Below are 16,183 nucleotides of genomic sequence, written 5' to 3'. Positions count from 1 at the left end.
GAACCCGACATTCTATAATTTAACTGCACAATGATAGTGATATATTGTGAGTAAAAACGGGTTCCCTATTGCCCAGAGTGTAGTCCAACCTGTCTTTTCTCAGCAGAGATTTTTTTTAATCTATGTTGCATGTACCAATGTAGCAAGTGCATCCTTCACACTCCTCTCATCTCTTTACACTGTCCACAGATCAAAAAGAATACAGCCGCACTTTCTGAAAAGGGAATAACTTACAGCATCTGAACGGTTGCCTTAATGTAAATTGTCTTTGTTCATTTCTTTCTTCAGTGAAATTCAAAGTAATGTCATCTTATAGTGTCTCCTAAAAAAAAAAAACATAACACTGTAGACAATCTAACACACAAAAAAATATTCCTTAAGTTTAGTCCTTGAATTCATCCATTTGCTGAATAGATTTGGTTAACGACCATAGTTAAATCTTACTTTTAAAGGTACAAATCAAAAATAAACACCCAGAAGTGAACTTTGCTTTCCAAAATATCAGATGTGGCAGCCTAAAATGTCAGTCATCAAGACTGACATTCCGTAACATTACTCAAGGTTGCAAGCTAGCCAAGAAAATGGAAACAGCAACTTGGGCCATTTAAATTCATCTGCCTACTGTCAGAACCAATTTTGTATGCTGCTGTATTTTTAGAAAGCGGAAAGTGTTCTGTGGGAAGTTCTTCAAATTCTTAGACTTAATGAACAGCGTCGCCAAAACACAGTCAGAACAATGTGGTCCTCCTCGTTTGCTTCTACTCTTTCCCTGCCATGGTATTGTGCACAGCCTCTTTATTGTAGTTAGGGATCATCAGTACTTGGTGAATTGAAATGACACTGTCCCCATTTCAATTCTTAATGGTAGTTGGGCCCTTTTTTACTCAATGCCCATGAGTATGTTCTTCAGATTATCCCTTGTATCTTTTAAATTAGCTGTTGTACTGTGACTCACCACTAGATGTCCCTGTAGATCTATCCATTTCTTTTCTGTGCTATCTGAGAACAGATACAGCGGTACACCCAAAAACCTGCTTAGAAGAAAGTAATCGTCAGACATAATTTTGCCCAAAAGAAAACACTAAAACAATGTATTTTGTCACATTGGAAGCAATATATAATATATATATATATATATATATATATATATATATATATATATATATATATATATATAAAATATAATTTATTGAACTCATATTCTTTGTGTTGGAGTAAACTGTAGATCACATGCAATCACTTTGAGACATTTCTTTTTAAAATGTTTGCCTAGAATAATATCATCATAACAGTACAGTGCTGTGTGAATAAACAGCAACCTTTTAACCCTTGGAATTAAAAAAACGATTCAAATTTTCTGAACATTCTTGAGGATAATGGGAAATCCGTATTTAACATTTCAAAATAAATTAAATAAATAGTATTGATTTGGAATATTATCTGAAGTATTTCTGAGGTATTTATTGGTATTTAAAGGTATTTATTGTGATGCATATTCCTGATATACCTCTTCCAGTTGCTTGTGGTGTGGCAAATGTAAGATTTGAACAGACTTTATAACATGGTGCAAATGTCTTCATTGATAACCTTCTTAGGGACCTTTCACACCAAGTTTGTTTAATTCGCACTAGAGTAAAGTTAACATTTAAGATCGGTTCGTTTGTGCAGGCGTGAAACGTCAAAAATATTAGTTTTACATCAGAGTGTGCACCAAAGAGAACGTTTTCCTGAAAGGGTGGTCTCGACTAGATTGAGGGGGAACTGTAACACGTTTCCCCCTCAAAGTAGGCCAGTGTGAAAGCAATCATGTTAGAATTTACAATGCAACAGAATGTAATGCATAACCCACTGCATGTATTATAAATATAATTATTGTAATTATTCTTTTTACATTATTATTTGTATATTACATATATAAATGGCTTGGTCTCTCGCATAATTGGTCTTTCTGCCTTGACACACTTTTTCTGTGCCATTACAACACAGTCATATTGAGAAGATAATAGCTGAAAATCAGGGATTGAAAGGGACTGTTTACAACTCACCGACAATCCCATTGACAATGCAACAGCTGACATAAATTGAAAAAATAAAGCGTTCCTCCTCATTTGTCGCCTGTTAAAACATCTCCTTGCACATGAAGCAACATGAAAACGTCGGTGTTGCTCAACAATATTTATTATCTGGCTTTTGTGCTGACATTCTACCAGCAGATGTTGAATAAACAAAATGTATGTACATAGTACTGATATCACAAGCCTTGCACGGGTGCAATCCTCCATGGTTAGTAATGAACAACCGTCTGGGCATTAACAGGAAGATATCATTTCGGTCACATGCACAAACCCAGACAAGCAGATTCATTTTGCAGTGTGAAAACAAACGTATTCTGGTGTGATTACAGTCGAGAAGGCGAACTTGAACTCGCTCGGAGGAAAAATACAGTTTGTGATCTTCTGGTGTGAAACCAATCGAAGCAAAATTGTTTTCAAGTGAATTCTAAATCGATCTTCATAAACAAACTAGGCATGAAAGGGCCCTTAAAAGTTAGAGTTTTTCGTTTGTGAGGAATCGGCCCAGGTTGCGTGTGAAATCATTTTGATCATGTTTCATCATTCTGTCCCGTGATTCATCCCATTCCATTTTAGAACTAACATCTTGCCATCCCACATTCTGTGTGAATGTGTAATGACTGAAAAGAGCTAATGGATTCCAGCACGAGATGTGTATGATAAGATGATATTTTACTGTTCTTGTTTATGATTCAACCCTTAAAACAGTTGACCTGGTTCTTTTTATTAAGAGGGTTAAATCCAGTTTTCTGCATGCTCATGATTACTAATTCTAATGATTATGCATGGTCTTGAGAAAACAGTCCCTGAGGGCTTTGCTTTAAAGTAATGTCTTGTCCCCTATTCTCTCTTGAGTGGGAGGCTTAAATTGGCCAATTCATTTGGGTTCATTTCCACAAATGCAATTCAAAAAGCCCATTTTTCCCTAAAGAGTGTATTTCTTTAAAAGGTGTCAGACTCAATTACTGTTCGTTTGTACAGCGGCACCCTGAGAATGAAAACCAGGGACTGTTCCTCCCTAACATCATAGCAGACTCTTTCTGCACTGTTTCACTACAGAGTTCCAGAGTTTGTATGCATACCTTTTTCTTCGATATGCTGCAAACATTTATTTTAAAACAAATGTTCTTGTTTTTACCCTTTTGCAGACACCTTTTTCATCCTTATTGTTAAAATGCATTTCTCCAACCTGAAACGTATTTGATGTCAAAAAGATGTATTAATTCCACAGACAACTGAAAAAAAAAAAATGAATTGAGTTTGTAATATGTATAATTAGCCCTAATACTTTTCATGTAACAATGTAAATTAAAAAATAAATAATAAACAAAACAAAACAATTGATTCATAATTTGCAACGCATTACATGGCTAATAAGCGGTAATGTGCTTTCAAAAAAAAAAAATGCTGTTGAAAAACAAAAAACATTTTGGGCTGTAGTGGAACAACTTTGAGTCAGTGTGTGATGGATTGTATAGTGTCATGCGATTAACAGACCTGATGCTGCATGATGGATAACGACTACAAGATCGAGATAGGATGCTAATGAATGAACAACTAAACCCTAAGGAGAGTTCCAGAGGAATGGGGTTTGCTACTGAAGACATCACTCATCCATTACCCTGAATGCACCCTTTTCACTGTCATAATATTACCCTTGCTTGACTGATAGTAACACGAAAGGCCTTAGAACAGTGCTTGACTCAGGAGGGCTTTTTCCAACTTTGTGGTGCCCCAGTGTTCGTGTTGGAAACGTATTTCTAAATTACTTTTTTTTTTTTTTTTTTTTTTTTATAAAAAGTTTGCAGCATCGCTTATATTTTTATTGCCATCACCAATACTTCTGCTTTGTCTCCTTTGGTGTTCATACAGTATAATTAGCACCAAGCACAGTTATTGGTGATGAACTGGTAATCTTGTACAGTTATACTCAATTATTTAATTGCATTTAACTCTAAATTTCCTTATATAAACACATGTTCTACTGTTTTGAAAATGAGTAACCCTATTTTTCCTTTGACAATTGACAACTATGTATCTCCAAATGGGGTCAAGCCTGTTAAAAAGCTCTCTATAAGTCCTGCACTTTTTCCCTTTTGAAATGACCTTTCCGACTGCCTGGTTAAGTATAACCTTGCCATTAACCTGCTGCTCTTCCTCTCCTCTCATCCAAAACATGATTATAGCCAAGATGTCCATCTACAAAAGAATGAAACTGGCATGTTGTTTTGATTGCGGACGCTCTGAGCGTGACTGCTCTTGCATGTCAGGCAGTGTACATAGTAACATGGACACCCTTGAGAGAGCCTTCCCACTTTCTTCTGTCTCTGTTAATGATTGCTCAACCAGTTTACGTCCCTGTAAGTTTAACACCAACACATGCTGTTCCATGTGCGTGATGTGACCCGTGACGTCTTTCCCGTGTTGTGTTTGTATATTGTGGATCCATCGTTTATTTTTACTGTAGAAAAGATGTATTTATTTATTTGATCTATTTTGGCTATACAGTGATTTTGTGTTGCTTTGTGCTGCTTTGTAGGTTACAGTTCTGTGCTACTGCATGCAGTACTAGTGCACATGTGGTGTTCTAGTGTTGTTGAATTAGTACGTTGTGTATGTGTGTTTATATATATCTATATCTATATATCTATATATGTTGTTGGTTAAGATTTAAAAATATGTGGGACAAATGGAAGTTTACTGGGTGGAAGATTTTTTTTCAGAGCTCATAGCGCTGAGAATATAACATTGTGTATGATCTAGAAGCTAACGTCTTGTCATTTTGTATTGCTCTACACTGCTGCTAAATTCACTGCAAGCCCAGTAGATTCACATGGATGGAAATATAATTTTTATGTTGGTTGTTATGAAGTTCTACTAAAGTAGAAGTATTGTTTTTTTACCAGAAGTTGATTCATATTGTACTGCTAATGTTCTATATATATATATATATATAGAGAGAGAGAGAGAGTATGTTGGTTTTTGTTTGACATCAACTATAGCTGCAAATGTTTTAAATGGAAAGGTTTACATTCTGAAAGCGTACTTGTAAAGATCTGTCTGTCTATCTGTCTGTCTATCTATCTTTCTATCTCTATCTATCTATCTATCTGTCTATATCTATCTATAATGCCAATCAAAAAGACTCTCTGTACTGATGATTTGCTGTTAAGCAAGCAGTCTGAAGAAAAGTCAATACCATTTTTGAATTCCTTGTATATCAACACAAACCTGCCTCTCTTGATTAGACAAGTAAATTAAAATCAACTGGCAAGGCATCAAATGAAATCACACTGAGATTTGTTGAAGGTCAGAAGACCTAACTAGTTAACTGCTCAAAGGACAGTGGTGAAAACACTCCATTCATTAAGCATGAGCAGATGTGAAATACTAAGTATTTGTCAATTAGAAATGGCACAGGCAAGGTCTTGTATCAAAACAAGTTCAATCAGCGGATCAGATTCCCACTTGAACATTCTTTGGTTGTTCTTGAAAATCAACCTGAATTAGTGTCAGCTTGGTGACGATGGATTTTGCCTGTTGTCTTTTATTTTGGTACTGGATTGTTTCCCTGGGTACTCATGATAGGTCATTATATCATTACTGAGCTTGCTTGACTCGTGACCCCCTGTAGGGTCTGTGGCACATCAATGATACATTCCTTTCATTACAAAGATTGTGCTGTGAGCATATTATATTACTGAAATATTCATATTTTTGTTTGTAACCTACAGAAAGGAGAGGTTATCAATACTTTTGTTCAGCATATACATCAAATATAGCTGGATACTCAACGTATACCATATATTCATAAACCTGATCCTGCCCTTTGAACCTGTGCCAGAGCGAGCAGGTAGGACAGATGATTTGGGAATTCAGAAGACATTTTGATGGAAAGATTGATTTAGGCTCAAGGATATGCTAATAAATATATCAAAAGAGTTGCAATTACTGTATTCCTTCTAATTTAAGATGTGCTTTTTTAAACTATTTTTGGCTTCTCAAAAATAGCCTGCGTCTTAAGTTCGAGTACAGTATAGCGATGCGTGTATTAAAATCGCCAACAAAAGACGTGACTATCCGAATACACAAGCAGCAACGTGACTGACTGCTGAGAATAGACAAGCCAAGCTTCCTGAGGAATTCCAAGATAAATGTTTACAATTTCAGCATTTCTAACAAACAGTACCAGCTTGGACAGATCGAAAATGCTGATAATACCCCCATACTTTTTGACATGCCACGCAATACCACAGTTCAATGCTGTTGTGGTTGCTGGGTTACGTGTTGCCTGATGCCGTGGGGAGCGTTGTGTCGTGCTTGCTGTTGCCATGATGTGTGATGCCGTAAGTGACTGGTGGTGTGTGTATGACGGAGATGCCATCTTAAGTATTATACAGTGCATAGCACGATAAACAAGCTCTGTGGTTAATCTACAACAACACTGTTTCGTGTCACTTTTGTAAGTGCATATTTATTTGATGTTTTATTTTTTCCTCAAATTGAGGGTGGTAAATTTGGGCTGCGTCTTAAATTTAAGGGCGTCTTAAATTCGAAGGAATACGGTATGTTGAAAAAAATATTGCAAAAATATGTACAATCAAGAAGGAAACTAGGGTTAGTAATGAGTTGTGTTTAAAACCCTACAGCCCATTCAGTAACATTTTAAATGCGTGATTAAATCCAAGCAGTGTACACCAGGAAAGATATCATTTGACAGTGAATTATAATGGGTAACAGTCTGCAGTAAAGCTTCAGATTAAGATAAAGATTTTAGTTTTTAACGCTGGTAAATCTACAGCTCAGATAACAGCTGTCATAGAGTGAAATCATTTGCGAATATTTATGTTGCCAACAAAGAGTTGTTCTACCACATGATGGAAACTCTGATGTTGTGGAAATAAATGCAATTTCAAGTTATACAGTAATACTCCCATATATTTACTCATATGGCACATAGGCCTACTATACAGAAGAGTTATTATATTTTTGCACACAGGGGTACCTATTGGGAAGATGTAGCTTACAGATTAGTGTATTTAAAATTATTTTTTGTTGTTCATGCATCAACTCAGCAGTGTAATGGGTTTCTGTACTAGCTAAAATGTAGAAAACAATATTAGTCCGCAGAGAACTGCTAACACAATTGAAAGGTATAAGCGAGAGGGAATGGATAAAGTCAATACTGTATTTGGACCTAAGGGAGACCTGAAATAGAAATGTCATCATATAGGAATTGTTTGAAAAGGAAAATGATAGACAACCTTTTGAAGCATCCGTAGTTATTTGGTTGTCCTGGGATGAAAATGGAGCACAATCTTTCTTTAATCAGGGTAGCATGAGATGCTCAATAATTGGATGTAAATACTGTTATACTAAGGTACCCATGATGCATTTGGCAATGTTTTATATTGTCATTTTTCAGATCAAAATGTTGAGTTATAAAGATTTAACAGCAAGCATCTTCTCAGGAAAAGAGGTCAGAACATCTTTTCATCTCTTCAGGCATCGTTTTCCTGCAGTATTTCTACTAGGTTCATAGTGAAGTGACGAACGCATTGCTTCCTATGATGGGAACAAACTAGAAAAGATGCAGTCTGCATTGTGTAGTGAATTTAGCAGAGGACCTTATGCGGGGTGACATATAAATTATGTTTGCATTTTTATTTCCTGAGTGCTGCTGGTTGTCATGAAACTCACCCTGACAGTTTCTAACCACCAGGCAACAGATTCTCCCTGTTCCCTCCTCGGTGTAAGACAGATGCTAGCCAGTTAGTTCTCCACCTCTTCTTGTGCCATCCTATAGCACGCGACAGATGCCAGGACCAGCATGGTTTCTAGTTGAACATTTCTGTCGCAGTCTTGCCTTGAGCCCAAACTGTGACCTTTACTGTATGAAATAAAGTCCTAATGAACAAGCGGAGCCTTGATCAAAAGCAAATTCCATGGCACTGGTTTCCCCAGTGCAGTCCACCTACATTAAAACCATTTCTTTTTAGCAGAGCTAAGTGAAGTTTAGATCTTTTGGTTTGGGTTTCTGAGTATCCCACACATACAGAAATATTAACATTAAAACAATTTTTTATTTCATTTGTTTGTATAGAGCACAATGGCTATTATGGGAAGCATATAACAATGTACACCTCAGGTTTATTTTAAACAGTTTGTGGTACTTTTAATGAAAAAAAAAATGCTGATATGATGCACACAGCAGTGGCTTCAAATAAAAACAAATTCAGGATATTAACATCAAAAAGTGTAGTAAGAGGGGAGAAAGAATTGGGAAAAGTTGACTTTGGGGTTATCTAAAATAAGGTTCTAACCACTTCAAGTAGGTACTGTTAGTGTTTTCGTAAGAAGGCTTGGTTTGAGCTTTTCACATACTAAACACATTATTTTTCTGTTCTCTCATCTCTCTTCTTTTGGTTGGTATCTGTTTCTTACCTGCTTTGAATTGTTCATTCCAGATTTTATGTTTGTAATTTCTTTATTTTCGTGTCATCATCTCGCAACACTGTTCTTTCCCGTAACCTATCACTGTCTTTTGCATTTTTCTTAGCTAAAAATAACTATAACGGATATGTCAGATCAAGTAAGTCTTTCATGTGTTTCTTTGATTGTTTCTGCTTTAACCAGTGCCATTTAGGAACACATTAGTTTAGTATTTAGTTATGTTAATGTTTAGCAGATGCAACTTTTGTTCTATATTGTAGCTTTTAATTTGTTAATAATGGCCTAATGTTTTTAGTGAGATAAGTGTGCTGAAAGGATTTCTTAAAGTATTGCTGAAGATTTTCTGATTATGTGCTTAGAATTATAGATGTATAGCTGGAAATAAAGGTATACTTTGCAGTAAATTAATCACAAAACTGAATTGGTTGTTTTACCATGATGTATTTGTATGGTGATGTTTGACAGCAGATGGCGGTATAACTCCAGGAAAAAGTATATATCAGCAGTGTCCTATGCAGATATATTGTCCATACTGCTAGAGAATAAAAGAGCTTTTTAAGCTAACATTTGTATTTGTTTATAAGTTCTTATAATGTTACAACATATTACAGAATGTAAAAGAAATATATTTTGTTAATATAGATATTGTGGGATTTATGGAGTTTTATATTTATTTTCGTAACAATATAATGCCTAATATTTACATATTAAAACAATTACATATAAATGTATTTGAACACAAGCATTCTGAACCTAATTAGAAGGATATCCACAGAGGGTTATCAATTAATACAGCGATGACTTGAATTCGGTTTGTACAAAAAAAATGATTCCGTAATAACAAAAATTTTAATAATCTTTCAAATCAAAATGTTATGGTGTTTTTCAATTTCCATCTCTTCTTGATAAGAAATACATTCCTAGCTCATCATTTGAATTGCTGTTTATAAAGAGACAGCCGCCGTCTGGATTATTCTAGATCCACAGTGAAACTGCCACACCGTGTATTCTCAAAGTAATACTGTACGTGTTTGACAAGGGGCAGATGAATCCGGGAGTTATCGGTGCAGGGGTTTAACTCTAGGAAGCAGCTGACGGTACAAATAATCATCCATATATTGCTTAAAGCTAGTTTTGGAAAGGGTTGTAACTTGTTTTTTTTTTTTTTGTTTTTTTTTTTTTTAGCGGATACTGTTTATTGGTTAACCTCTTAACTTTTATCTAGAAGTTATTAGGCTTGAGTTATATAGACAGTGCACATGCCAACCTATAACAATTACTTAGCAGAGCAAAGCAACCAGGAGTCTCAGGCATAGGATTAAAGCACTGCCAGCTTGTGTTATTCAAGCTATTGAGTTTCTTCTCAGTTTGGGAATTCTTTGAATTTAAGATGATAACTGGTTTGGGACCATACCGAAGTTTGGTATTTGAAAAAAAGGGGCAACAATAGAAGACACCATAAGCAGATGTATAAAGTAGTCATAAAGGTGTATTATTGCCACTTCCAAGCCAAGCAAAAAGTGAAAACGTTTTTACGAATCACTACACAGCCATTTTTAAAAATTAATTTATTGTCCAGCACAGATATAATATTTAGTGGTCTTTTTTGTACCTCGCATGTATATACAATGGAAACACAATATATAGCATTTTTGGATTATTAAATGACATTTTAAAAGGTATAACGGAATTTAACAACATATTTTGAATGTACATTATATGGAAACAAATGTGTTTAAAGGTTGATTTACATTTCTTTTTTACAATCTTTAACATTTTGTTGACATTTTTTAAAATACCAGTTTAAATAGTAGAACAATATTTAAATGTATTCATATTTTTTAACAAAATAATCCAACATATACTTCTAGCACAGCCTATAATTATGACTTTGCTTTTTTTTTTGTTATTTCATTTCTATGTTTTATACCAGTATCACAAATACAATTTTAACTGCCTGTTAACAGTAAGATTGAATCTGAATATTAATTGGATATTTTTCGTTATTTGGCAGTAAAGGAAGACGCTAGACCAGCTGACCAAACTCAATCCTATAAATCCTACAACACACCTAATGCGCTTCTCAATGCCAAATGTTTTGAAGAGCCTGTTCTTCTAGTTAATAATCGTAAAGGAAGCCTGTACCTGCCCAGCGACCCCTCTGTGCTTCGCCATAGCCTAATGAACCCCAGTGAACCAGGAAGACCAGCCCCCAGCAGGTTGCAGCGGGCACACAGTTTGCCTGTGAAATACAGATACCATTCTGGTAGCTCAGCGGTGAATCACAGCCTCTGTAGGTTGCCCTTAACTGACTGCATTAGACAGTACAGACCACTTTGCATGAATTTGCAGTTCGAGTGGTTGCACGTGTAGATTTCCTTACTAATCATATGTGTAACTGTCAAGCAATTGAACATATATTGCCCCCAGAATGAATATTAAATTCATAATATTACTACACAGAATTAGATTGATTAGATCTAAATAAAACTGGACTGTTAATATGCTATAGTGTGTCATCTTTTACAATAATTTGTTTTCCACATAAAATGCAAGTGATGGCTAAAAGGTTTACTCTCTAAACCCCAGTACTTATCCCTTAACATCTAACCTGTGCAGATATTTATAAAGAACATATTTATTCAAGTTGATATTTCCAATGGCAATAAAGATCTGTAAGGAGTGGGAGTGTAGATAGAAATAAACATGTCCATAAACATAGAAATGAAAAGATATATTACCATAATATCAGTATATTAGTATCATATGTTATTACAGAACATATGTCACGTCCTGTGCAGTGTACTGTATTTTATATATAATATGCATAACATTTCTTACCACTTTTAATTAAACATGTTTTTCAAAATATTTTATATATCTGTTCAACCAATTTCAAGGATACAATATAATATGGGCCTACTTATTCTATAACCAGATAAAAACTGCTTGCATTACACATTGAGTTGTACTAATACTGTGTTATATATTGACATATGGTTGAAGAACTAATCTTGACTTGAAGTGACAATGACTTTGACGTTTTTAGCACATAACGTTTTCAAAGATGCTTGTCTTAAAACACATGAAATATGCACTCCCTGAGTGATCAAGCTGTTGTTGCCAGGGCTCGAGTGTTCAGATTGGTCTTATTTTTGGATTTCGTTTTTATTAACTTTCAGTGTCTCATTTTACATTGTATTCTATTCTGTGTTTGGCTTTATAGTTTTGTTTCATTTTTATGAAAGTTAAGCAAATTGACAGTTTCTGTGTGGAACATATACTTGACTGTATTAGGCAGCGTAGTGGTACAAGTTTTAAAATCCAACATGCTGAAAAAGTAAAAAAGAAGAAAAGGAACTTGTGTCATGTCAAGTAAGAAGAACTGGTGCAAACATCATAAGCATGTATTAATAAAACGTAAGCTTATGAAGTCATCGGATTAAGAACGTAAAAACTCATTCCCCTCGATTTTTCAAAGTAGCATTTTTCTGATTGTTGGTTATATGTGTCATACAATGTGTATTGTGCTTCCAGTGTTGTTTGTATTGGATTGAAGAAGGTTATATTTCTTTGAGCCATTATTGTATTCACTTGGTAGATATAATGGGTGTTGACCTTGGTCTTTTCAGGATGTTTCAGTGTACTGTTAGTGCCTGTTCTTTAATCATTTGCATTATTATTTAGAGTACTGTTTCAGCATAGATTCAGGTGTCTACTGATGCCTTCTGAAGGTAGATGTAGAAGTATGCTGATGGCATGTAGATGGAGATATAGAATTGTTGCTGTACTGACTCATTGTAGTCCAAGACAAACTGCAAGCACAACCATGCCTGTTTTTATTGAACAATTGTTAGCCATGTTCATATTTAAACAGACAGAACGACAACTCCAGTGCATGCTTGTACTAATGCACACTGGTAAAGGTCCAGCCTTATACATGTACAGTATACATACTGTACAGCACTTTGGTTCTATGAATAATATTGGGTTGGGTTTGTCAAATTTGAAAGGCATTTGGTGTGCCATTACCTTCTACACTCTTCCCTTCTCCCTACTAACTTGTTAGTTTTCTGTTGTGGCGGTCTTTCAGATTTCACAATGACTGATTGAGTGTTGGCTGTGTTCTTTTGCTATGTCCTTTCCATTACATATTTCAGTTTAAACAGTCCTTAATCTGACATTTTTTGCATATGTTCGCAGTCGAAGATGAGCATCCATCAACACTGTCGCCTAAAAAAAAGCAGCGGAACGGAGGCATGCGAAATTCACCCAATTCTTCACCCAAAATGATAAGGTAAGAGACGACAGCTTTAAGAAACTCTTCCGAGAGAAAGTGAGAGTGAGAATGTGAGGAACCCTTTAAGGCTGAAGTATTTATTCTGATAGCTTGTCATCGGTTAATGATAGAGCTAAAAAAATTCTGTCATGAAAGTATGAAAGGCTGTTTGAAACATACTCTTGCTTTAAAGTCTCAGCTGTCACCCCAGTCCCATCCACATGTATTTCTTAAACAGCAGTGGCATTAACGACAGCACTAACCAATCAGAGGGACTCATGTGGTTACTTTGCCTAAAGCTATTCTTCTTTTGTAGGAATCCCTCTGAGTACTGTTTTTGGTACTTAAGGCCATATGTGAGATGTATCATCACAATCAAAAATTAACTCAAATTACTTTCCTTTTATCTTGTCCTTCGGAATTAAATTGGTGTTAATTGATTTTGACCAATAAAAGGGATACAGTTCAACATGTGTGGTCATGAGATGAAAAATAATATGCATTGTTTAAAAAAAAAAAAGATTGCACAGCAGGCATTTGGTGAAAATATGGAGTGAAATTATGTATTAAATAGTTTTGGCTGGATAATACTTCCACGAAGAATACAACTGCTATATACAAGTCAAGTAATATTTATTATAATATAAGGTAAGGTGCAATGCTGTCAACTTAATGTGAGATCTGACATGTATATGCAACAGATTTTTGGGGGGGAATTAATAAGCATTAGCTGGATAATAACACAGCATTATGTTTTGTGACATACGGAACAAATTACTACCAACCTACATTATGCAGGTGCTTGCACAGTGTTGTATACCAAGGTGCAATACTTCTTGCATAAAAACAAACAAACAAAAAAAACGAATTATGATGTTAAATAGCTAATTCTGTCTTGTTCCATTTAATGATCTTAGCAGCACTTTTTATTAGCTGCTTTTAGGTGGTTCTTTCATTAATATAGTTTTATGTTCCATGTACAAGATTTTATGTACAAGATATATGTTTTGAGAGTCATAACCCTGTGAGCCTAGCGTCCTGTTAGTCATCAATATTAGTGGCGTCTCTGAAGAGGTAAACCAGGGCTTGAAATCACTTTTCTAGATACATTGTTATACAAAACCCTGCAGATTCTAAACCGTTACCTTAAAAAAAAAAAAGATTCTTAACCTCTTGAAATATATTACACAGGAGAATGTTAAAATGCCCATGATGAAACTCAAAGTAAACTATAGTTTTCTGTTCACAATGGGAAAAAGAAGAACTGGTTTGCAAACCTATGGAGTTTTATTCCTTAACTTTCAGGAGACCTTTTTGTGTGGAAGGTCCCCATTTACCATGTACAATATGCATATTTTCTTTGATCTTGAAATAATAATAATTCTTGGGAGTTATTTACACTGTTTTGATATGCTTCAAAGTGGTGTCAAAGTGTTGCTGCTTTAGGGTACTTCTTTATTCTACTGGCTCTTGGGTACTGAGATGACAGGTCCTCTGTACTAGGTGCAGGCTTTTTCAAGTCATAGCCCACAGCAAAACATCAAATTACCAAACAGAGACTAGCCTACTTCTACACAAATGCCTTTCCTGCAGATATATTATACCGTATATATTAAATACTTTAGTGTTACAAGGTGCATTTTATGTGCAATAGAAAGTGATGGTTTGAGGTAGCCTTAGGGATACTTTATTCTACAACAAGGAAAAAAAGCTAGTGTATACTGTATCAAGTATGGTTTTTACAGGACTCTGTGCCTCAAGGCTTTGTAAATAAGTAATGATCAACAGATTGGCTGTGGGTTTTTGAAAAGCATGCCTTTGTCAGTTTGTATGATGGGTAAAATTTTCAAAGTGAAGCCTGCTTTCTTTGCTCACTGAAGAGGGATTGAGGGAGAGAGCTCATCCCACGCTAGCAGTGTCTGCTGAGAATTACACCAGAATAGCTAAACACAGTTTGAAAAATACACTCAGACTTGCCTTTCCTTCGATTTCAGCAGTGTCTATTAAAATTTTAAGTTTTCACAAATGCAGCTATAATAAGTATATCCTTTTATTTAAGAAATTATGCATTCATGTGACATAAATTGTGTATTTCATTTCACTAACGGTTGTGCCTTCACCTTCGTTCTGTAATGCATTTAAAAGTTGAAAGGATTTTATTACTCACTGCAGCACTTATTGTAAATGCTGTACTTGCAGTATGATTTCCATAATGATGCTGTGTATGCAGTACATACATGCTCCCTTTTATTTTGATATCTGACTACATATAAAAAAAAAACATGAAATACTGAAAACTGTAAATTAATAAAGGGACCTTATCAGTAAAATAAAGCACTTGTACAATTTACTGCCCTCATGACCTAGCCATTAATTATCCAAATTAATGAATTGTTGAATTATGAAAATAGATGGCGTACTGTACCAAGGTACACATAGTTGAGAAAACTACTACATGTATTTTTTTTTTCCAGGGGTTATTGAGGGAAAATAAACAATGCCATTGATTTAACAAGTTCCATTACATCCCTATATGAAATCCTTTCATAAAATGAACGCCATTGCTATGGATTTTCTGATGGATCATGGGACAGGTCTAATTGTAGAAAGTCACAATGCATTTGGTCAGATCCATCAAAGCTGTGGCACAAACGTCATGTCTGGTCCCCATGAGTAGCAGCAGTCGGCAGAGTCTGCTTGCGACAGCTCGTCATAGATGACAGTTTGTGAAAGATAGCTATCTTGGCAGAGTGGTGCTGCACCAGTCATTGCAGCAAGGGAAGACTGAAGTGACAGAGGTCCATCGAGTGACTAGTGAAACATGCAGCACATAATCAAATATTCAGTCAGGGTGTAAAAGCACTAAATGCTTTCTCTGTTATTAGTACCGACTACACATATCTCCACTAGGTGCATGTTAATTGACACATTTTGTTGTGATGTTTGAGTGAATCTAAAGGAAATTTCCAAAAAGCGCATACTAGTAAAACCATTTAAAAATCCAAATGATTATATTTTTTTATTATATTCATCTACTGCTATAGCCATAGAGCACTTCTCACTAGAATCTTTATATTGATCATTTAAAAATAATGTCTTTTCGTATATGGTAAAAACAAAAAAAAAGGGCATGTTTTAAGATGTTGTATTTTTTCATGTGATGCGCATCACATGAGAAGTTGTATGTTGTAAGAATACATGTATATATTTTGTTGGTTACTATATATTTATTTGGTGGTTACTTACTAATCATCTGGTTACTGGTTACATTACTTGTATGGCTTCAGTTCATTGTTTGTGGACAGTCTTTTCTGAAATACTTTGCAGATGCATTGAAAAGTGGTCAGGCTTGAGGCTGCTCATTACTGTGCTAGAGAGA

General features: G+C 35.2%; 1 protein-coding gene across 10 annotated transcripts in view; it reads left to right on the top strand.

Moving 5' to 3' along the window:
- Positions 1-16,183, top strand: part of LOC121321825 (calcium-activated potassium channel subunit alpha-1) — a 164,362-nt gene that overhangs the window by 120,750 nt on the left and 27,429 nt on the right. For 6 of the 10 annotated variants that reach the window (XM_041261061.1, XM_041261062.1, XM_041261063.1 and 3 more), the window contains one exon: positions 12,729-12,822. In XM_041261061.1, coding sequence (XP_041116995.1) covers positions 12,729-12,822 — 94 coding nt within the window. Of the gene's footprint in view, positions 1-4,258; positions 4,433-10,539; positions 10,819-12,728; positions 12,823-16,183 lie in introns of all 10 variants that reach the window. The other 4 variants (XM_041261058.1, XM_041261059.1, XM_041261060.1 and 1 more) reach the window with 2 other exon arrangements.

This window comes from Polyodon spathula, chromosome 10 (assembly GCF_017654505.1).
Source record: "Polyodon spathula isolate WHYD16114869_AA chromosome 10, ASM1765450v1, whole genome shotgun sequence".
NCBI lineage: Eukaryota > Metazoa > Chordata > Actinopteri > Acipenseriformes > Polyodontidae > Polyodon > Polyodon spathula.
This window is presented reverse-complemented; position numbering and strand designations above follow the sequence as displayed.